This window comes from Sapajus apella, unplaced genomic scaffold (assembly GCF_009761245.1).
Source record: "Sapajus apella isolate SASKATOON/1434 unplaced genomic scaffold, GSC_monkey_1.0 scaffold5, whole genome shotgun sequence".
Taxonomy (NCBI): domain Eukaryota; kingdom Metazoa; phylum Chordata; class Mammalia; order Primates; family Cebidae; genus Sapajus; species Sapajus apella.
This window is the reverse complement of record NW_022436945.1, coordinates 25,681,469-25,706,374: the sequence shown is the minus strand read 5'-3', so window position 1 is coordinate 25,706,374 and position 24,906 is coordinate 25,681,469. Positions and strand designations below refer to the sequence as shown.

At 36.9% G+C, this 24,906-nt stretch overlaps 1 protein-coding gene across 1 annotated transcript in view; it reads right to left on the bottom strand.

Annotated features, from left to right (window-relative positions):
• The window catches only part of DTHD1 (death domain containing 1), a 65,350-nt gene extending 56,452 nt beyond the window's left edge, over window positions 1–8,898 (bottom strand). Inside the window, exons 1-2 of the mRNA XM_032273762.1 lie at window positions 7,620–8,898; window positions 4,734–5,346 (exon numbers count right to left, since the gene is read on the bottom strand). Coding sequence (XP_032129653.1) covers window positions 4,734–5,346; window positions 7,620–7,926 — 920 coding nt within the window. The 5' untranslated portion in view covers window positions 7,927–8,898. The remainder of the gene's footprint in view (window positions 1–4,733; window positions 5,347–7,619) is intronic.
• Between the last annotated feature and the right edge of the window lie 16,008 nt (window positions 8,899–24,906).

Below are 24,906 nucleotides of genomic sequence, written 5' to 3'. Positions count from 1 at the left end.
AAAAGTGCTGGCTACTTTATTCATTGCAAATTGAAACTAATATCTAATTCACAATAGTATGAAGACTGAATGAGATAAAACATTTAGACTTATAATAATGTGTTGAACTAAGATGTGAGCCCAATAAATGCTGGATTTCTACATTAAAATTACCAAATTGACTTCCTCCTTTTTTTTGTACTTTTGTGTTCTGGGGTACATGTGCAGATGTGCGGATCATGCATGGTTGTTGTATAGGTACTTACAGGGCAAGGTGGTTTGCTACCTCCATCCCCTCATCACCTATATCTGGCATTTCTCCCCATGTTATCCCTCCCTACTGTACCCACCCCTTGCTGTCCCTCCTCTAGCCCCCCACCAATAGACCCCAGTGTGTGATGCTCCCCTGCCTGAGTTCCTCCTTTTTTTATTACTTCTCATGTATACTAGTGAAATGACTGAATACAGGCAATGTTAAAAAGAAATAAGAGGATCTATATATAACAAAGCATTAATGTCCAACTCTAGAATAATGAGATTTTAGATATTTTTCAATCAAGGTTAGAAGGAATAGAAAATGACCCAACACATTGTTCTGCTTGAGTATTATTTGGTGATGGTGATAAAAGTAATTCAGAAAATCAGAAACATTGTTTAATAGAGGATACAGTGACCTAGCATTGCATAACTTTAGGAATGACTCTCCTCTGTGCCTTGGAAATCACCTTAATACACTTTTCTTCCAGGAGGTATGTTTCCCAACTAACAGATGAAGGAAGGCAAGGAGACTTTTAAATGCTTCCATTTTCTGTAGCCCTAGTCAAATAGATCTAGGCTAGACACTAAAATACAGTTACGCCATAGTTACCAAACAGCATGGCACTGATATACAAATAGCTACATAGACCAATGGAAAATAATAGAAAATCCAGAAATAAAGCCAAATTCTTACAGCCAACTGATCTTCAACAAAGTAAACAAAAACATAAAGTGGGGAAAGGACACCCTATTCAACAAATGATGCTGGAGTAATTGGCAAGCCACATGTAGAAGAATAAAACTGAATCTTCATCTCTCATCTTATACAAAAATTAACGCAAGATGTATCAAGGACTTAAATCAGACCTGAAACTATAAAAAAAATTCTAGAGGATAACATCAGAAAACCCTTTCTAGACCTTGGCTTAAGCAAAAACTTCATAACCAAGAACCCAAAAGCATATGCAACAAAAACAAAAATAGATTGGACTTAACTAAACTAAAAACCTTCTATACAGCAAAAGATACAACCAGCAGAGTAAATAGACAACCCCTAGAGTTGGAGAAAATCTTCTCAATCTACATATCCGACAAAAGACTAATAACCAGAATCTACAAGGAGCTCAAACAAATCCACAAGAAAAAAACAAACAATCCCATCAAAAAGTGAACTAATAACATGTATAAACGACTATCAAAAGGAGACATACAAATTGCTAACACACATATGAAAAAATACTCAACATCACTAGTTATCAAGGAAATGCAAATCAAAGCCACCATGCAATTCCACCTTACTCCTGCAAGAATGGCCATAATCAAAAACTTAAAAAAAAAAAAATGCGTGTCAGTGTGGATGTGGTGAAAAGGGAACACTTTTATGCTGCTGGTTGGAATGTAAACTAGTACAACCATTATGGAAAACAGTGTGGAGATTCCTTAAAGAACTAAAAAGAGAAGTGCCATTTGATCCAGCAATTCCTCTACTGGGTATCTACTCAGAGGGAAATAAGTCATTACATGAAAAAGATATATGGATACTCATGTTTGTAACAGCACAATTCACAATTGCAAAAATATGGAACAAGCCCAAATGCCCATCAATCAAGTTAATAAATTGTTATATATATATATATATATATATATATAAAACATACATACATATATATATAACAACAGTATTCCATGGTGCATATATATATACATATATCCCATATATATATATATATATATATATATATATATATCGCCATGGAATACTATTCAACAATTCAGCCATAAAGAGGAATGAAATAATGGCATTCACTGCAAGCTGGATGGAATTGGAGATCATTACTGTAAATGAAGTTACTCAGGAATGGAAAAACAAACATCATATGTTTTCACTTATAAGTGATAGCTGAGCTATGAGGATGCAAAGGCATAAAAATTATACAATAGACTTTGGGGACTCTGGAGAAAGGGTGGGAGGGAGGTGAGGGATAAAAGACTACACACTGGGTACAATGTACACTGCTCAGGTGATGGAGACACCAAAATCTCAGAACTCACTGCTAAAGAACTTATTCGTGTAACCAAATACCACCTGTTCCCCAAAAACCTATTGAAATTTTAAAAACTGACTTTTTTTAATTAAAAATTTTAAATATAAAATATATACATGTAGAACATAAAGACATATCAGTTAACAATGGACTGCACATATAATAGTGGTCCGATAAAATTATAATACTGTATTTTTGCTGTACCTTTTCTATGTTTAGATATTATTAAATACACAAATACTTACCATTGTGTTATAGTTGCCTGTAGTATTCAGTATAGTAACATACTGTACAGGTCTGTGGTCTAGGAGCAGTATGCTCTACTGTATAGACTAGGTGTGCAGTAGGATATACCATAGAGATTTGTGTATGCACACTCTGCATTGCTTGCACAATAACAAGATCACTCAGCCACACATTGCTGTGAACATATCCTCACCATTAAGTAACAGATGACTGTAATCACACTGGTTTATTCTAGCCTTGTTTTCCCTTTGTGTATACACCAGGACAGCTAAGAAGAGAGAGGTTTCTTTCAGAAAGCTCTCTGGGAGAATTGACAACAGATTCTGAGTGTGGTTTTATTTATCACACACATCCTTTATGTGGCCTGATGGCTTCCTAGGCTGAGGGAGTGCAATGCGTACTCAACTTCTCAAATACACAAACCAAGCACAATTGGTTTGGGTGCTGCAAAGAGGAAATCACTAACCAGGAAACACCTAAAGGAGGTGTTAGAGGGAGTGGTTCAGGCAGTGACTCATTAACAGATGCTTTGAGTCATTTCTGAATGTGCGAATATGAAGCCTCAATGCTTTTCTCAAGTGAGACTAGGTAACCGCATACTGACTACTTTAGCAGTTGTTTTTTTGGAGCGGTAATTCTTACAAATCCTGTAGGCATATCATGCACTGAATATCCTCATCCATAGAATTCATCAGACTCTGACCTGTAGAAACCTTACAGCTAAATTAGAACCACCTCTTCGTTTTATAGGCGAGATAAATAAGGTCAAGATGAGCAAAATGACTTGCCTAAGATCATAGTCCTCAAAATGGTATCGTAAACCGGAAAGAGCATCAGCACATCACAGCAGAGGTGGGGGTAACTGAAGGATAGTAGTGAGTGGCAGGTGAAGAAATTGGGGGGTGTTGGGGCTAAAATAAATTAATAGACTAGCATTTACCTGGGTGTGAATATCTAAAAACGTGGCCTAGTGCTAGGTCCTTTAAATGATTTTCTCATTTGATCTTACCAAATGATCCCAGGATGTATATATCATTTCTACAAACCAGAAAATGAGGCTAAGAAATGAAGCAAGTTGCCTAGGGTCAAGGAATTAGTGTATAATAAAACAGAAGGTGAAATTTAAGTTTGTCTGATTCCCAAAACAATTTGGGTGTTATGTTTGTCTGGGAAAATATGGTCTGTGAATATCTTATTTTATATGGGTAAATAGGGCCTTGTTATCTCTTTGCACAGGGGAGAAGATTTATAAAATAGATTGGTCCTTCTCACTTTTTTGAAGTCACAGTCTCTCTTAGAGAATCTGATGACCATATCCAAGGAAATGGAATCTGTCTGAACACACATGTTCAATTTTAAGAACCTCCCAAAGCTCATCCAGGAACTCGCTAGAGTTCTACAGACACAAGTTTAAAATTCATAATGATTTTCTTGAGAATGTAAATAAAGTAAATCTGAAGCTAAAAAATTCTCTCCAAATTTTCTAACACTCTGCAGTCTTCTAGTCTTTCTTATTGTAATTGAAATAGTAGCAATTTGCAAAGTGTTCGTGATCTGGACAATTGTTCATTTTAACTACTTTCTCAGCTACTCAATTCCTTCCTCTTTAAAGAAAAAATGAAATGTGTTTGTTTCTTAAAGCTGTAAGAAATATACAATATTAATAATAGTGGCCATATCAATTTTTACAGGAGTGATTTAAGCTGAATTACTGATTTACAGTATCTTTGGGAGGTATGAAATGGAAATTTTATTCATGTATAAATACTATGCATATTGCTATAGTCTAAATGTTTATGTCTCCCAAAATTCAGCGTTGAAACTCTGGCCCCCAAGGTAATGGTATTAGGAGGTGAGACCTTTTGGGACATGATTAGGTCATGAGGATGAAGCCCTCATGAATGAGATTAATGCCTTTATAAAATAGGCCCAAGGGACCTTGTTCACTTTCTCCACAAAGTGAGAACACAGCAAGAAGGCACATTCTATGAACCAGAAAGCCCTCTCCAACACCAAATCTGCCAGAACCTGGATCTTGGATTTCCAAGTCTCCAGAACTGTGAGAGATAAATATCTGCTGCTTAAAAGCTATCCACTTTACGATGTTTTGTTATAAGAGCCTGAATGAACTAAGACTTGTACTAACTGTAGAAACACACAAAGAAGTAGGCATACTCAAGCACTTTTCACATTGCATTTACTTACTCCTTTTCCATTATGTTATGCTTGTGCTTTATATTCTCTGAATCATTGGGAAGAGTACTATTTATATATTTCTTGGAGATATCACATATTGAGGATGTGGTCATCTCTTCTCTTTGGCTTCCTGAGGTCTCTTGAATTTCTCTCTCTGTTGTCTGGATTATGCCATGAATCTCTTCCCTGTTGCCATTTATGTTCTCAACAGTTGTGTGTTCTATTTGTTTTTCATCTTCATTTTCTGCATTATCTGGGAGCATTTTGTTCCGTGACTCTTCTTGCCCCATTACACGTCCGTTGAATGACGTATTGTTTTCTTTTTCCCCTAATGCTGAACTCATGTGTGTTTTATTTTCTTTTAACTGGACCTGGTTTGTGTAATGACTTTCCTCTCCATTTGTAGGAGAAACAGTAGCTGTTTCTATGGCATTTAGTTTCCCTCTTGCAGCAATGTAGGCTGCTTTCGTATCTTGAATGGAGGACATTGTCTGCTGTGGAGTACATTCATCATGCATGCCGCATAAATTACACATCTCCTTTTCTTCTTTCTTTAGAAGTGCAGCAGTGCTCCCCAAATGTTCAGTTATTTTTATGAGGCAGTCTATGAAAGTAATGATTTCTGCACACACATACATAGACACACAAAGAATAAATACAAAACTAAACCAAATTATGTTTCTGCACTGCCATCTAATGAGACATAGCAAGATAATTTTAGAAACCAACAAAGACCTTTACTAGGCATTTAAGCCAACCTCCTGAAGGAGAAGTAATTGTACAACTGTCACTCTTTTAACATTGTCGGGTTGACAACAAAACACTTTGAACATGGTAGCAAAGAGTAAATCTAATCCCTCTTATGAAGATACTTTGAATATTTAAAGACAGATGTCATAACCTCTCACACCCCCAATAAGAACTGAAGTGAACATCTCCCTCAATTGCTTTTCATTTGGTATGATTTTGAGAACTGTTCTTTTGCCACTGGATGTACAACAATTTATCAACGATCCATTTAAAATGCTGGGCCAAAAATTAGGTGAACACTCCAGATGAGGCTTGGGTAGCAGAAACACCATACCTCTGTTATTTCGGCCAATGTAGATGCTATGTTTTGGAGCCTAGTTTACTGCTATGAGAATTGGATTATGTTTATACTATTACTCCTGATTAATTTGTGATCATGATAATTTTCAAATTTGTCCTTCAAAGAATAGTTCTGACCATACCAATTCTCTGATTGGAACTTACAGTGGGCACTCAAAGCCTACTAAATCAAGTCAACCTGTGGAGTAAACTCTCAGCAGAGTCTAATCTGATAAAATCTCTCATTCCATCATCATTCTTCTCACCCTCCTATGTGTTCATCCTGCCTCTCCTCACTACTGAGGTCACGTGGTGACTTCTTGAAGGCTTGGTACCTCTCTAGTCTTTAGAATTTAGTTCTGAACTAAAGAATATGTAATTTAAGGCCCCATAGCTTAGTGTTTTTAAAACAAATCATCCCTTCACTAGTCTGGGCTTTTCTTTGGGATCCAGTTCTGACAACTTGTTTTTTGTTTTGTTTTGTTTTTTGTCTTATACCTGAGAACTTGTCTTTATTTATTTATTTTTTTTTTGGAGACGGAGTTTCACTCTTGCTACCCAGGCTGGAGTACAATGGCGCGATCTCGGCTCACTGCAACCTCCGCCTCCTGGGTTCAGGCAATTCTCCTGCCTCAGCCTCCTGAGTAGCTGGGATTACAGGCACACGCCACCATGCCCAGCTAATTTTTTGTAGTTTTTAGTAGAGATGGGGTTTCACCATGTTGACCAGAATGGTCTCGATCTCTTGACCTCGTGATCCACCCCCCTCGGCCTCCCAAAGTGCTGGGATTACAAGCGTGAGCCACCGCGCCCGGCCTTGTCTTTATTTATTTTTAACTCCTGTTCTGGTAGTCAAGTCCTTGTTTTTCCTGAATATATCTTTGTCCTGTTATGTTGCCAAGGACTACGTTCCGCTCCCTCCAGAGACTAAAGATCTGATTATGGACTCCCGCTGATGGCTTCTCAGTCATGCTGCCTTTGGACAGATTTCCCTGATGTCCACTATTTGCCCTTTAGTACTGAATTTCTTAATATCATCTACCATGGGATTTCCTTATAGATGATTTCCTTATAGATGGAACCTGCCCACTTATCTTGATATGGTATTATTTAGAGTTGGATTTCATGATGCCACCTGTATGCTTATATGAAGTAGTGGTTGTTATCTAGGATTATATTCATCAGATTCCTCATTCTTCCTGCCTTACTGTACTTTTCTGCATCCATAACTGGACCTATTCCCAAGAATCCCTCTCCAGCCCCAGTGTGTGGGGATCCAATTCCCTGTCCCAGCCCCCTCCAATCTTCCAAGTAATTTCACAATTAATAAGTCAAAGCTGAAATGACCCTAGAGGTAGAATATTATATTCTGATATACACATACGCACAAAAAAAACTACTAGCTCTGCCTCAAACTAGGCCTGTATTTTCCTGTCTCTTGATCTTGGGTCCTACTAAAAATATCTAGGCTCCCTATTTCCTGCTGCACAAATCCAATTCATTCTTTAAGCTTCAGCTTAAATGCCACGTTTGGTCTAGCAAACTTCTCAATTCCCCACCCTACAGATGGGATTTGGACTGCTTCTGAAGTCCCAAAGCACTTCATTCATGCGTTTCTAATCGGACTGGCCCCAATGTCTCTGGCATTATTGTGCATTTGTCTCGACTTATTTCCCCTATGACATCGTTAGTCTTTTGTGGACAGAAACTCTATCAGAGCCTGTTGGTATGCTCATAACCCCTCTCAGGTCTTGCCCTAATCAATATTTCTTAAAGAAAGAATAAACAAACAAACAAAATACTTGCCTTGTCTCCAGATAGATTGATTCTCCTTGTCAAGCAGCACACACAGCTGCTGGCAGGTGGAATGCAGGGTGCTTGCCGTGTGCTCCAGCAGCTGGCGGAGGGCCCCGCTGAGCTCCTGACCCAGAAAGACCACAGTGGCCATCCATGTGGACCCACCAGGCCCCTCACAAAGGTCATCACCCAGGAGTGCTTGCTTTAGCATCTGGTTTTGTCTCCAAATCTGCTTCAATATTTGGCCCAATTTACCTGAGCCCATGTATTCCGTATCCATTTTATGATACAAAAGTGTTATGTTCTCTCCTGCCATCAAAGCCTAAAGGTTTTGCAAATTCAAACTTGGCGATGGTTATTTCTCCTAAACTCTAGGAGATGATCCAAGTCAGCTAGCCAAGTACTTTCTCACAACATAATAGTTTATTCAGTTTAGTGTTGACTAGTGAAAAGTTACTAGGTGACCAAGGAAGGGCGTTCCTGTACCATGGATGCTATTGTGTACAGAATAGATTAATCACTGGGGTAGAGCTAACTCACACAATCCAATTCTCCATGTAAGTTTTACAAATTCAATATACTGTGTAAGTCCCAAACACTTTTCAAGTTTTGAGGCAACAAAATATGGATTCCAGGTAGGATAAGAATTTTATTAATCAAAGGTAAACTGTTTGAAAAATATTCCTCCTAGGAGTCCTGAATACTTCAAAATATTTATGGATGAAATAATGTGATGTCTGATTTGCTTCTAAATAATCTGGGAGCATAGGTTTGGGGTAGAGGTATAAAATTTGCTGTAAGAATTAATAAATGTTGAAGCTGGATATGGTTACATATGAGGTCCTGAGAATTCACTTTAATTAATATGTATATGTAGAATAGTTTTATGACCAAGAGTTTAAAAAGACTCCTCTACTGGAGCAGAGTCTATTGCCATTAGGTAAGTATAATTAGCATCTTCTTATATGGCAAATCTGCAGAGACTGAGATAGGAACTTGGCCTGTGATAATTTCCCTCTAATTGGATAAAATGCCCTTCGCTGAAAGAAAGCAAGCCTGAGGAGTAGCTTTCTCTAAACTAGCAATGAGTCTTTACCGTGTGTAATTAAAATTCAGATACAACAAGCTCTCCCCACTGCTGCCCATCTGCCAGCCAGCACATTGTATACGGGCTATGCAATACAGCACTTGGGGGTATTTGGAGGAAACCAGAACAGTCTGCTTCCCTCCAATCCCACCAGTCAAGGAAGGGAGAACACATATCCACACCAAAGGGGAGAGGACAGTGAGGACATTCCAGAGAGGCTCATGTTCCCTCAGGGGCACTGGAACGAAATGAAAGTGTTTCAAAGGGAAGCCGACAGCTTCCCTCCGACAAGCAGCACTTTATCTCATCTTATGCACTGGAGTTCTAAAAGCTACACTCAGGGCACCTGGAAGACAAGATGGGACAAACAAGCCCAGAGAATAAATAATGATGAATGACTGCCACTGCCCTAAAGACTTCCAAAGACTTCGAAGGGAAAGGAAAAGAGCAGTATTGAGTACTGGTGGCTGCAGAGTGGAGAGGGGTTCCTTCTCTCCTAAGTGTCTTATTTTTCAGTTAACTTCTATTCGCTGAAAAAAAGGACCTTTTTTTTGCAACATGACTTCATATTACTTCATGGATTGCATTATTTAAATCTTCTCAAACTAAAGACTTTCTCATTCAATTCTATTTTGTTTCTCTTACACCTTAAATAGATGTGTCATTCCCAATAATAACGTACACATGGCTTTAATTCCATGCCAGTTTAGAAAACTTCCTATAGCATTTACTGTGGGACAGGAACTAAGTGCTGGAGGTCGGGCCTTTTTAGGACTTCAAGAGACAGATGTGTGAACAGATTATTAACATAAAGCTCAGACTGTGTTGACAGCTAGAGCAGAAGTATAAAGAAAAAGTATCATAATAGCTTTAAGGAGTAAAAAATGTAATTCTGCTTAGAGGCCTGGCAGATGTTTGAATTAGAAACTAAAGGACAAGCAGGCTAGAGCGTAAAAGAAAAAAGACATTCCAGCATAGGAAAATATGATCAAAGTCATGGAGGCATGAAATTACACAGTAGGATCAAAAATGAAAAAGTATAGCTTTGGAGGAAGGTTCAGTTCATGAGTCAGGAGAAGTGGCAAATGAAGAGTTCAGTAATTGTGGAGAGTGAGAAGAAATTAGAATGTTGGTTTACAGATAAAAGAGAGAAATGGAATATTTTTGAATCAGGTTGCAATGTGATAAAATCTGTGCTGCAGGGATGCAGCTCCTTTAGATGGCAGAGACTGAAGAGTTAGAAGGCCTGAAGGTCTGTACTAAAACAGCTACAGAACAGACGAGAGAAGGGCATGCCATGAGAGGGGATTTGTAGTGGATAGAACTTACTAAACTTACCAAACCATCAGATTATAGGGAAAGGAATAGAAAGCATTGAAAATGCATCCATTTATTTAATTGAGAAATATTTGTTGACCACTGGTATAAGAACTATTCTTAGTATTAGAATAAGACTAAAATTTTAAATTTAGATGATTACATAGACAGTAAGCCTATTGAGGGATGGATTTAAGGAGGGCATTAGGCTTGATGGGTAGATAATTTGTTTGCTGAGTTTGAGGTAACTCAGAGAAATTCCTTAGAATGTGTTTAAAGTTAAAAATTTAGAATAATATTGGCATATTTGAATGTCATCAGTAAATAAGTGGTAAATGAATCCCTGGAAGCAGAAGAGCTCAATGGAGAATTTACCAAGCACATTTTAAGTACTGAATAAAGCTGATAATGAAATAATGCTGGATCACTTGACTAATCTACATTTATTTCTACATACGTGGGAAAATTATTTCTCAGGGAGAAAAAACAAACCCAAACATTCTCCTCCATTTCATTCACATTTGCTCTCCTCAAGTTTAAACTTGTTCTCTGTTTGGCTTCTTAAGAACATGTAATATTTGTAAAGTGAGACCTACCACAGGCCACGCCGCATTTACTTGTTAAAACATGCATCTGCATGTTCCTGCACCTTGTTTTCCATTAATTGATGTCACTAACCACAGAAAGAACAGACAATCGCAGTCAAGACACCCACAAAAGTTAACTGCAGAAATTCATCTGGGGTCAGCTGGAGGGAAATAGGGGAGGAATGCTGGGGGGTGGGGAGCTGGGGAGAGATAGCAAGGGGAGAGATGCCAGATGTAGGTGATGGGGAGGAAGGCAGCAAATCACACTGCCACGTGTGTACCTATGCAACAATCTTGCATGTTCTTCACATGTACCCCAAAACCTAAAATGCAATAAAATAAATAAATGGGAAAAAAAAGAAAAAAAGAAGAAATTCATCTGGATGGTTTTAACATTTGATTCACATCTTCATTGTTGCTACAAGTTATTATGACCCCTTTTACTTTCTTATTGAGAATTCGGTGCTTCCATTGATGTTAGTATGCAGTCTTGAATTCATACCATTATGTGGTCAAGAAGACAACAGTTTTTCTTAACATTAAAAGTATCTAAGTGGATTGGAGATAAAATTCAAATAGTAGGATAGTTCCCTGTTTACTACCTAAAGAAATAAAAATATGCAATAGATTGGACAGGCTACAATGCCAAACAGGATGTGAAGACCATGACCGTAAAGTTTTGAAGTGTAACCAAGAGGGCTATTTTTCATGGCATTTATACTGGGTAGTGGTGGGTAGGCCAGATGTAAGCAAAAGAGTTATGTATGCCTGAAGTATTATGAGTCAATGTTATTAGTTCTGTCGTGATTTTATTTTCATTGAATTTCTGTAGTTGCCTAAGTCAGAGACTTTGGCACATATAGTCCAGAATAATTTTCCCCTTTTGAAAATTCATATTGAAGGTCTAGTCATCTTTTGTCTGTTTAAGATAACCTCATACATTTAGATGACGAGTGGAAGAAGAAGGAAAAGAAATTGTTTTCTTTAGTAACTTATTGCAATAGAAAAGTATAAATTATACATTCGAATTTTTAATATGCTTATCAATTTAAAAATATTTCAAAGAGCAAGTGGTCAGAATCAAAGCTAGCACTTCTGATTAAACAAAGTAGATTAGATATATGTTCCATCTGTGATTTCTACTGAAAAGGATAACATAGGGAGGCCGAGGTGGGCAGATCATGAGGTCAGGAGATCGAGACCATCTTGGCTAACACGGTGAAACCATGAGAGGCAGAGGTTGCAGTGAGTTAAGATTGCACCACTGCACTCCAGCCTGGACAACAGAGTGAGACTTTGTCTGAAAAAAAAGGGATAAAAGGGTAAAACAATATATAAATCCCAAAAGACAAAGAGAATGCATGATAAGATGATAGACAAAAGATGTCAACAAACTTCTGGAAGGCTAAAAGCAGATGGACAAGTAGCAAATAATCGAATAGAGCTGAAACCTAAGCACTCAGACAGTGGAAAATAGGTGAGTTCTTGCCACAGAATCTCAGAAATTCCCAGAATTAGAGACACTTAGGACCTCTGAAAGTAAAAGTAAACTTAGGGTTGTAAACAAATGTTTTTGTTGAAACTCTGTTTGGAGCGCAGGTAGATTCCTAGATTCCTCTCTTCTGCCCCAAAGAGCCAGGCAACAATCTTACTCCCACCCATCAGAAGCTAGAGACTTTCTCTGAATAAATGGTAGCAGCAAAGCTGAGCAGGACAGAGAACTGGAGGGGTGCCATGCTGACCATGAGAATTAAGTGAATTTCTACAAGGTTAAATTATGAGGTGCTACTCTATTTTTCTGCTCAACTCCAAGAACATGGGCTGGGAAGCATAACCTCCCAGGCAGAAAATGAGAAGTTTCCTCTGTGGAGTAACTGAACACTCCATCAGAAAACCTACTGATAGTGAAGCTTTCAGTGCCCCTCTCCCTATTTCCTACCTCCAAAGCCTGCTCTGCCCCCGCCAGATCATCCACAGTGAAGCTCTGCATCATATAAAGCTTCCAAACTAGCTCTTCAGGCCTCACTTTAAGTGGAATAAGAACCAAGCAAGCTGGGATTTGAAAAAGCCTCTAATATAAAGCCAGAGAATAAAGTAAACAAACGCAAATAAAGAACTTGGACAAAAAACAGAACAAATACAGGGAAGAGAAAATATCAGATGAATCTATAATTAGCATGTTCAGAGTCTAGGATAAGAAAAAATAATGCACTCATAAGACAAGAAAATATTTTCTTTCAGAAGGCAGCAATGAGAAAGGACTCACTGAAATTAAATTATGATAATAGAATTGTCTTAATACGGGAAAGAAAAAGCAGTTGAATAAATTCCCCAAAACACCAAACAAAAGACAAAGAGATGGACAATTGGGATAAAACGGAGGTTAAGAAAATTAAAGGTTAAATTCAAGTGGTCCCACTAATATGAGTTCCGGAAAGAGATTACAGAATGAATGTAATTATCAAAAAAAAAGGAAATATTTCTCAGAATTAAAGCATGTGATATTCCAGACAGAAAGAGCCCAGAACAATATATGCAAAAAATAATCATAACCAGTCATATCAAATTAACACCAAGGACAAACATTCCAATTGCCTCCCAAGAGGGGAAAATGTGTCACATTTATATCAAAAGGCATTGAATTTCTCAACAGCAACACTAAAACCTAGCAATTAATAAACTGTGATTTCACTATTCTGAGGGAAACCTCTTTCCAATTCAGGATTCCGTTTCTGCCAAAGGATCATTCAAGTGTGCAGAGAAAGAAAGGGCATGTTCAGGTATGCAAATGTCAAACAATTTATCTCCTGTGTACCCATTTTTGGGAAGCTACTCACAGATGAAATCGATCACAAGCAACAGAATGACACAAGAAAAAAGAAGATTCTGGAGTCAGGAAATGGAAAATGCAGCAAAAGAGAGAGAGCTAAATCAAGTGCTTTAAGTGAAGTCCCAGGGCGACAGCAATGCTGTGGCCCTAGAAAGCTCCCATTCTAGACTGCAGCCGTCATCTGAGTGGTTCAGAAGTCTGTCCACAAGCAGAAAAAAAAATGGAACTGAAAAATTATCTGATGTTTTAAACATTTTAAGAGAAGATTTACAATTCTATTAGAGACTTGAGGAAAAGAATTATTGATAATTTAGCAGCAGAAATAAAAGAGAAATATTAAAATCTGGAAAAACTAAATTTGGAAGAAAAGAATATGTAATTATAGTGTATTATATAGTTCTGTTATGAATAATATTTACATAGCTACAATAATAAATATGTCTATAATTACTTTAAAATAAAATTTGTGATATAAGTGTATTATTAAGATGGGTATAGGAGGCATGTATATAGAGAATGTATATAGTAGGATGCATACAAGAGATAAATAAGTGTTATTTCTATAGCAGGAAGTCAAATATTTTAAAATAACTCAAATATTTAAAAACAAAGAAAAACTATTAGGAGTCTAGAAGTAAGTGCCAGAAGAAACTGCTAAAAAGTTTAATGTGATTGCCTCTGGGGAAAGACATGGGAAAGAACAAAGCAACCTCTGACTTCCAGGAGCTAGCCTGGCACTACCAGCAAAGCCTTGGGATTGCTACCAGCTGTCCTGGCACTCATACCTAGGTGTTGGCATCCTGTTAAACATTAAAAAAAAATCACAGGACATCATCACCATGACGGATCAAAACAAACTGAAGATCACACTAGAATCATATCTAAACACATGAGCATTGTTCAAGTCACAAAATACTAAACATTCACCTCTCTCAGCTAATATAAGTGAGGATTGCTTCTAACAATTTCATCTTTAGCACTGCTCTAGTCCACCCTCTCTATAGATAAGACTTATTGAGATACCCAATCACAGATCATATCTACTTTTAGACTGCATCCAATTCAGAGCAGGAGACTTCCTTCGAGTCACCAACCCAAAGCACAAATCCTTCTATAAGTCCCTTTTAACATCCTTTACGTGAGACACCCCAGGGTTCTCTGTGGTGTGAGTTTTCCCTCACTGAAATGGGTAATGAGTCCCACTTATTCAATGACAGGTGTGCTCCTGATGGCCTTATATTGGAGGGCCAAGACAGATGATCTGGTACTGGAGGTGGAAGAAGGGCAAGGTGCCAGGATCTGTTGCTTTTCTTCCAAGTTGTTGTTGTACTATATGATTTTTTTAAACTATGTGTATTATATTGCTTTGATATAAACTAAATATGCATGTTAAAATGAAATAAGCCCAATGTTGCACTCTCTAGGGATCCTTTGATAATGGTATTAGAGTTGATCCAACGCATCACTTCAAGTGGGTTACTTCAGATCAGCTAACATACACTCCATTGAGTTTGTAAGGAGTAATTCAACATTTGAAAATGCTTGGAATTTGGTGGCACGTGCTCAAGAATGACCTCAAATTTAAAGCAATCAAAGGGGCCGGATGTGAACTTCAAACAAAGGTAGCGTAACTACCACCTGGTAATGGCCTAATATTGAATACTTCACTTGGATCACAGAGCACTAGATCCAGCAGAAGGTCAATAGATATTTGATGATTAAGACAATTGTTGAAATGTATTAAGCAATCCACACGTTCTTTTAAGAAAATCATCATGCCATTCTCCCATCTAGAAAATACTTAATAAAATTCCATAATATCATAAAGTATGTAGTCAGGTTCAAATTTCCAATTGTCTCTTAAAAACCACAATTATTTTTATATAATTTTTAAAAAGTGGGCTCCAAATAAGGTCCTCAAAGGCAACTAATTCTCTTTTAATAATTCTCATATGAATTATGACAACTGAAAAATGAATTTTTTTAAAAAAACAGATTATATAACAACAATGGAGCAATTTAATTATAGGCTTGAAACTTATCTTTCATTTTTGTCATTTTTATGTGGATGACGAACAGAGGTAAAGAAATTAATTAGAAAGAAGTCACCAAATTTGAAAAGTTAATAGACACGATTGCAGAGATACTTTCCTTCCTTTAAGTAAATTCTTTACCATTCCATTAAAGTAGTTACTGATTTTGAGATGTTTTATTTTACATAGAAGTTTAGTATTGGAATTTCTTATTGGCAAGTTCTGCATTCACTATGTAAAGAAAATGGTCCATTTTGGTGTCAAGAACTGAATTAGAACTGAAAAGTAACTATGAGTGTTCAATTATTTGGTTAAAAAAAGCTCCTTCTTAACACCATTAATGGCCTCTGAAATTAACATCAGTGTTTTGGATTACAGCTTTGCAACATGTCTCTGTGAGTCATTGCTGTGTTGGTAAAGATTATGACTCTTTATACAGTCATGGCCCTGTGACATGAAACCAATGAAATAAATTTTCATGTGAAATAAAAATGAGACCGCTTTTCCTTCTGTCAAAATCTTCTAAGACAGATGTTCAAATGAGGGTGTATTGCACTGCTACAGTATACTTTATGGAATCATAGTATTTGGAATGTGTTTCTATGCCATTTTCATTGCTTGACTTCTACCAGAATGTGACTAGTGATTTAAGAAGTAGTTCTGAAAAAGACAAAAAAGAAACACATGAATGAAAAAGAGTTTTTTAAAAAAGGAGACAAAGAAAAGGTCTAATATGTTTTGACATCAACATATTCCTCCCAAATCACTTCCAGGTTTTCTGTTTTACTTCTAGACTATCATAACAAGATTCACCAATTAAATATGACTGCCCTATTCTAGATCCTACCTCCGTAAAAAGTCCCTTCTACCTGTACTTTATGATATCTCTTGGAGATGTCATACACTCATCCTTTGAATGTTGAATTGTCAGCAGACAATTGTCCTCTCACTGTAAAAATAAGTTTGCAAGAATCAAATTCTTCAGCATAAACTCAACCCTCAACATCAAGAAAACTCTATCTTCAAGTAGGGAAATGATGCAAAGGAATGCCTAATATGTTGCTTTTTAGAAATGTTCTAGTTCTCCCAACTAAATTTTCGTGAGCTGAGAACACCTCAGGACCCCATAGTGTTAATTACTAGGAGGATGATATTGTACACAATGAGCTTCAAGAGTTTTTGTTAATCAGAAAATATATATACTACATGGACAATATTAAGCTCTTTAGAAGTATAACTCTTTCCGCTTTTAGAGTGTTGCTATCTTGACACACTTGATCTTATGCTATCAACTATCTTACATTATTTATATCCACTATAGATATTAACCATGTCCAATATCAGAAGAGAAAATGTGATCAATCTTCTTTTTTGCTTTACTTTCCCTCATCATTGTTCTTATCACCAGGTTCAGGGACATTCTAGAGCCTCAGTGAGTAGCAATACGTGGGAGGAATTGCCATGTCTGGCCTTAGATAGCATGTTCATTATGAAATTATCACTGGCATCTCCTTTCTGGCCATGTTTCCCATCTATCTACCCCTTTCAACATACCTTCCAAGTTACTCTTTATCTCTTGTTACCTTGCATCATCTGTCAAAAATCACCTGAATAAACCCACCTGCACTAGAGTCTTGGCAGGTGTTGAGTCGCCTCACCGGAATTATTTGATGTGTGTGTGTGTGTGTGTGTGTGTGTGTGTGTGTGTGTGTGTGACAAGAGTCTCACTCTGTTGCCTGGGTTGAAGTGCAGTGGCACAATTTTTAGCTCACTGCAACTTCCGCCTCCTGGGTTCATGCCTCAGCCACCACCGTAGCTGGGACTACCGGCGTGCACCACCACATGTGGCTAATTTTTGTATATTTAGTTAAAAGGGGGTTTCATCATGTTGGCCAGGCTGATCTTGAACTCCTGGCCTCAAATCATCCAATCGCCTCGGCATCCCAAAATGCTGGGATAACAGGCGACAGCCACCATGCCAAGCCCTATCTGAATTTTTAAGGAATGAATCTGTAATGATAAAATCTGAAGTTGCTATGGGATGCCTTTCCAGGTGCGTCTCAGCCTATGTGTTAGGTCTGTATGTGAAATGATATCATTAGAAGCATGTTGTTTCTGGCGCTGTCAGAAATACATAACTACTAACTGGTTCATTTCTTAATTCAGAATTAGCTGCAACATTCCACGGAAGCTGCATTTGATATTTAAAAATTTGTTTTTAATTCCTTGTCATAAAAATGAGAACAAGGATGAATTAATTTCTATTCTGGTGGAGAAGTCATTTTGGTTAGGACAGGGACTATCCAAGATTGTGCTACTGTTTAAAGGTGTTATTGCAATTGCTGATAGACCCAGATAACAGCACCAATGTAATCCCAGATTCCCATATTGAATTAAATCTGATTTGGGTTATTTAGGTCACATATTGAAGAAATGCCCTCTCTGTGTCATTTCTCTGTAAATAGTGGGTGTCCTTTGATTTTCTTTATAATATACATTTATTTTTGGAGCTCATTAAACAGGTTAGGCAATTTAAATAGGTCTAGTCAGTAGATGGGAGTTAAAGCTGAGGATAGAGAAACTCTCTGTGGTATTATCTAACACACAAGATGAGGGTTGTTCTTAATTCTTGGCTCTTACCTGCAAAAGCACTGAGAGAGCCATTTGAAAATAAGGTCTTAAAATCAGATCCATACTGAAATGGAAAAAAAAAAAACAAACCACTTATCAACTTTTATATTTGCATTTTTTAGAAATATAAATTTTGTTTTAAAAGCAAAAACTCCAATAGATAGTGGATGTTATAATAGCCAATTTGTCCAGATGTGGATGAAAATAAGGAAATTCTAGCTTAAAAAGTATAGTACAATTTGTTTTACCCACCTTTCCTCTCATAACTACTTTTCCTGCCAATGCATCATTGCAATCGCATCTAAATCTTAAATGAGTCTGTATTTTTTGAAAGTCTAAAATAAACTAGGTGCTTAGGAGTTAATTACTTCATTGTACTTCAGTAACGGTGTCATATGAATTCATGTGATTATACACGATAGTACAATAAAGTCAGAACCTCTGTATGCAAAGTGGTTTCCTTGTGTCTTGAAGGAGTTAATTTCTCAGCATCTCATTTATGTCCTAAGAGGGACCCATGGTACTAGGAAATATATGCCAGAATGTTCAGTACTAGAGGACTTGTCTTATTTCAAATGTATAAGAGTAATAATATATTCACTCATGGGAGAAACTGGTGCCTCTGTTTGGGTTCTTTTAAAAAACACAATTTCATTCATTAAAATTTCAAAATGTTAAAGATAGTTTAGAACAGTAAAAAGGAGTAATTTCTTTTTTTTCCATTTATTTATTTTATTGCATTTTAGGTTTTGGGGTACATGTGAAGAACATGCAAGATTGTTGCATAGGTACACACATGGCAGTGTGATTTGCTGCCTTCCTCCCCATCACCTACATCTGGCATCTCTCCCCTTGCTATCTCTCCCCAACTCCCCACCCCCCACCGTCCCTCCCCTATTTCCCCCCAACTGACCCCAGTGTGTAGTGCTCCCCTCCCTGTGTCCATGTGTTCTCATTGTTCAACACCCGCCTATGAGTGAGAACATGTGGTGTTTGATCTGCTCTTCTGTCAGTTTGCTGAGAATGACGGTTTCCAGGTTTATCCATGTCCCTTCAAAGGAAACAAACTCATCGTTTTTGATGGCTGCATAATATTCCATGGTGTATATGTGCCACATTTTCCCTGTCCAGTCTATCGTCGATGGGCATTTGGGTTGGTTCCAGGTCTTTGCTATTGTAAACAGTGCTGCAATGAACATTCGTGTGCACTTGTCCTTATAGCAGAACGATTTATAATCCTTTGGATATATACCCAGTAATGGGATTGCTGGGTCAAATGGATTTTCTATTTCTAGGTCAGTAATTTCTAAAGAATTGATGATTACTAATTCAATATATGGAAGTACAAGAAGCCCTCAGATTGTATTTGATGAAATAAGCTGTAAGAGCTTAAGATATGCAATTTAACACATGCAACATAATCTTATTTTAAAATTCTAGACATTTTTTTCAAAAACAGACTTTCAAATATTTTACTGTACTTCACTTGGTCTCATTTCAGCAATAAGATCTAAAGTTAATACCTGGAGAAAAATCTCAACATTCTTAAGAACCCAGAATGTAGAGTAATTCAAAGATAGCAGGGTACATGCCTTAAATTAAACAAACAAACCAACCACGCATGAAAATATCTTCAGTATGCTTTTTGAGAAGAGGTCATTCATATGAGGACTATTTATGAGGAAATAAGGGTGTTATGATGATTTTTTTGAGTGAAAGTTAGAATTCTTGTTCTGGTCCAAAGAGATAGCCATGTGTTTGAATGACCTTGAAGATTGTTATTTTGAGCCATTACGTAATCCAGCAGCTGTGGCAATGCCCTTTTCTAAGATACACAAACAAAGACGCAAAATAGAATACACAAGTGGATTCTTAAGAAAGTTTGCACATTGCCATGTAGCTAATGTGTGCAGAGCTTCAACCTCCTTACAATGTTAACTCTTTCCAAGTGATAGTGGTGATGCCCAACCACAGTTTAGCTGTGAGATTTAGGCCAGTAATTGATGTTTCAGCCTATCTAGGGATGATTTTAATTATCACCTGTGAGCCATGAATAGGGCAAACAGTAAGTCAAGATAAACAGTCATCTGCTACAGGGAAACCAAATGTATTACCAAATCTCTGCTGGCTAAAAATGAGGACTACTGACCTGTATAACTACATATTACAGATAATAAGAGCCCTGAAGTGTGTCATTTGTCCATCAGCTAATACATATTGTGTTTATTGTATACTAAGCATTGTTTTAATCTTGTAGGTGGCTTAAATAATTATATCTTTCTCTGTGGATCTTAAAAATCTAGCTGGAGTAACTACACTTGCATTTGATAAAGATCAAAGAAAACTAAAAATGTACATTCAAAATAGCAAATTTGCAAGTTTTTTGAAGAATGCATAAAATAGACCAGAGAGCAATAGAAAGAAACACAACAAATAGATGTCAAATATTAAAAACTTGAGACATCTTCAAATGCAAATTCAAACTGATGCATAGTCCTTGCTTTGCAGAAAGAACAAGGGAATCACAGTTGAACTAAGAGTGCAGCAGTCAGGAGAACTTCACAGTGAAAGCAACCCCAGGGAGGTAGCCACAGCCACCAAGCTGTTTCCCTCTGTCATCTGGTTATACCAAGCACATCCTGTTTCCATGGGGACAAGAATTGGGAAGGAGCCATAAAAGAAAGAAAGAAGAGTCTCCTGGATTATATATCAACTTATTATTAACAATGACATTCTTCTGCTCAGTCCTTGAATTTCTCATGTTGGTGGATTTAGTTTTATTTGGTTAACCCAGAGAAGACGTTGTGGATGTGAGTTTGAATGAAAATGTAAGTATTTTTTTTTCCGACCTACAATGTGTAAGACATGAAAGAAACAGTTTTACTGATGCCTGCTCCTTCTCTAGGGGTTCCTGGGATTTCTACCTCTGCTGTATGTTACTTGCTAATGCAAATTTTTCCCTATGTTTACTCTCAAATTATTTTCTGGGATACAAAAGGAGAAAACAATGGAAGTATATGTTATCAGATAATTACTTCTAGCCTTTTTTAGCCAAATCTTGAGATTTGAAGTTTGGATCCCTTACAAGTCTTCAGAATAGTGTTTTTTTGCTGTGACTGACTTCATTATCTACACAAAATACGGTTTCCTTTGAGGTTTGGAGGGATACATCTTTTGGAGAGCCTCAATACCAAGATAAAATATAGCTTATACTACTTCATAAGGTCAGACTCAAAGGACATTTTACAAGTAGACAGTTCTATTTCAATATTTCTGAAGAAAACAACACCAACCACCATAAATGGCTAAAAAAACACCAGAAATATAACGAATGTCAGGGCATCTATATATACACATAGAGTTACATGCACATTCTATCATAAATTCCATGTGTTATGGAGAAATAAAATTCATCCATTCTGGTGAATGCTAATAACTCCTACTTTAGACACTAAACTCATCAAGATAACATAAAAATATGTTTATTTAACAAATGTTTACTAAGCATCTACTAAGTGCTTTTACCTCTGTGTGCCTCACTTTGTAGACAATGAGAAGAAAAGTTTCATTTCTCAGGTAGCTGAAATTAAAGTATGCATCTTATATCCTGTTTGTGTAGGTTAGCTTATGTGGAGCAGCTAACTAGCTAACTATGTAAGTTGGACTTAAATAAACACATTTCTAATGCTATGTTATCTGCTCATATCATATAATTTTGTTTGGAGATCAAATTAATGCTACAGGTTAATAAGTTCTCAAAGTGTTGCAGCATGCAAAAACTATCGGATATTTCACAACAAAGTTAATGCCAAGGTCTTTCAGATAGTACTGTTTCATCATGACTGCTAGAATAAGGTCATCGGTAACAGTTATGCTTCAAACAAAGCAAAGTGCTGTATTTCTAAATAGTTCTGAGTCTATTCTTTGTTGTTGTCAAGCTTAGAATTCTTTTGCACAATAGACACCAAAACAGTATGTTTTTAAGCTGGTTATATAATGGTTTCACAGAGCTACCATAATGACTAAGAAATTGTGGATGTTTTTGTTTCATTTTTTCCCCAAAATGAATTAGCTCTTTTGACTAAAGATCCATTTTCATAATGTCAGACCACGGAATGGAATCTGAGTTCTTAGAACTTCAAAAGCTTCATTATCTGATGTAACATTCAAATTGAATTTGAAAGGAAATGCTTCCTTGCAGTCTATGTCCTGAGCATGTCTTTGTACAGAGAAAAGAGTTAGGAAACTTCCTCTTGCATAGTCACTTCTTATTGTCATTCTTGAATGTGTTCTCCTATGATACGTAAATGTTTAAATGTTAAACTAGAATAAGTTTAAACTTAGAAGAAATCAAACAATTCCAGAGCTGAAAATGATCCCTTAGGTCTTCCTAGTTCAACCCTCATATTTTATGAATGGAGATACCAGGGGAAGAGTTAGCTGGCTCTCATGAGATCTTACTACAGAGCTGGGTCTGTATCCAATCAGCTTTATGTTCCAGTTCTAGTACCTGACACAGGTTAAATGAAAAGATTCATACCTTTAAATAAAAAGGAGGTGTAAATTCACATGCTTGCTTTAAATGAAACTATTAAATTTTTCACAGCTCCCTTCAGTATTCTTTCTTTTTTTTTTTTTATTTTTTTTAGAAATGAGGGTCTTGCTTTCTTGCCCAGGCTGGAGTGCAGTGACATAATCACCGCTCACTGCTGCCTCAAATATCTAGGCTTAAGTGATCTATCCACCTCTGTCTTTTAAAATTCTGGGATTACATTCTTGAGCCAATGTACCAGGCCCGTTTATTTCTAAAACTTTGTCAGTGATTTGTAATCATGGTTTATGCACAGTAAACATTGAAATTATGTACATGTGTAATTTATTTAAAATTTTATAGCCTACTTATTTCCATCTGCTCTAAAAATCCAACTATTTAAGCTTACCTAAAATAAACTCACCAATGATATGAGTACTACAAATAAAATTTTAAAAATCAGAAATTATACAGGGAAAAGAGAAAAGGAATGGCTAGGAAAGAGGAAACATCATTCTTAAGCATTGAACTGCACACTGAGTTTCCTGGCCATCAGGGCAATGGCAGAATAAAGTCTTAATCCCACTTCTAGATGAAAGGAGGTATAAAACATTTCTGCCAGGGAGAGAAAAGGGGAAGTAGCTGGGAAAGGCTTGGTCTGACCTTGGTTGAAGAAGAAAAAGAGGGAAGGAAGAAATGAAGGAAAGGGAAAGAAGGAAGGAGGGAAGGAAGGAAAGAAGGAAGGAAGGAAAGAAATTTGAATGAAAATATTTTAGACGGGCCCTGCTGTTTTAAAGAACGATCAACATAACCATCCAGGAGGTCTTAGGTACTGAATTACAGATGATTTTAGCATCTAGATCTTTATGTAAAGGAAATTAATACAATACACAAGGTGTCCAAAAGAAACTTTAAAAAATATCAAAATTTCTTAATGATTCTTGTGTCAAATCCAGTGAATACATTTAAACATTAAACTGTCTTCCTGGGAGATAAGTTTCTTTTAGGCAATAGAGTACTAACGTAGCACATACTTGATCATCTCAGTGGAAGCTGAAATAGAAGATAAAGTAATGGAAGAAATGAAGATTGGCTTATTCTTTATAGTCTTATTCAAATATTAGATCAACTATGCTTTGGGCCAGAATAAGTGTCAGTCCAATCAATGTTGCATTATACACAGTGAGGTGAAGTGTAACCTCACCTACTTGGATTTCCTGGTACTTGGGAGAGTTTGCTATATTTTCTTGGCTACTCTTTCAGAGATAATTTCACTCCAAACAAAAGACTAGTGGAAGTGAGCAAGAAGGTAGACATGGAACAGGAAAATTTCCATGGATGTTCATCCGTGTGGTCTCAGGACAACTGCATTCTTCCATTCTGAGTACAGAATTTTCCAGACATCGCCTGGCTTCTGTTAGGGAAGGCAGGGTATGTGAACTATGAGTGTAAACTCTATATAAAGAAACTCTTATCTTGAAACTCTATGTAGTGAAAAAAAGTCTAGAATTAACACCCAGGCAATTTTTGTTGGTCATGGTCTAATCAAATTATAGAGGTCAATTTTTCTAAATTAACTATTTATTAACTTTCCCTTTTTTCTCCTCTTTGGTGCTAGACCTTATTTTCTTCTTATGCTAACATTTTTCTTTCACAGTTATGTTCATCCATGTCATCCAAGAAGCAAATAGCTGTTCATATTAAACATGTGAGAAATTTATTAAGGGAACTGCCAGGGAGAGAAAAGGAGAAGGAGCCAGGAAAGGCTTGGTCTGACCTTTGTTGAAGAAGAAAAAGAGGAAAGGAAGGAATAAAGGAAAGAATGAAGGAAGTTAATGTGGGTGGAATCATTTTATATGGGCCTTGCAGTTTTAAGGAAAGATCAACATAGCCATCTGGGAGGTCTCAAGCCAAAATCTCTGTTCTCAAAGGACTTCTAGGTTTCCCTAGCAACACACCTCCCTTAGCATCACTGCCACACCCAGACATTGGCTGACAGCCAAGGAGAAAGTGTGGTCCTAAAGCAACTGAGGAAATGAGTTTCAGAGCTTAGCAGCTAGAGCCATTTGTTAGTTACACTCTCAGCAGTTAGGGGTCCAAGATGCACATTCTCATGGCAACCACAGCAATCACATAGTATAGCTTTAATTCACCTTGAGCAACTTAATCATATTACTTCCCACTTTTGTCTATTGGCTTTATATACAGTAATTAAAAGCAGTTTTTGAATATTCACCAGGTGATAGACAATGTTAAAAGCTTTTCATGCATTATTTGAGA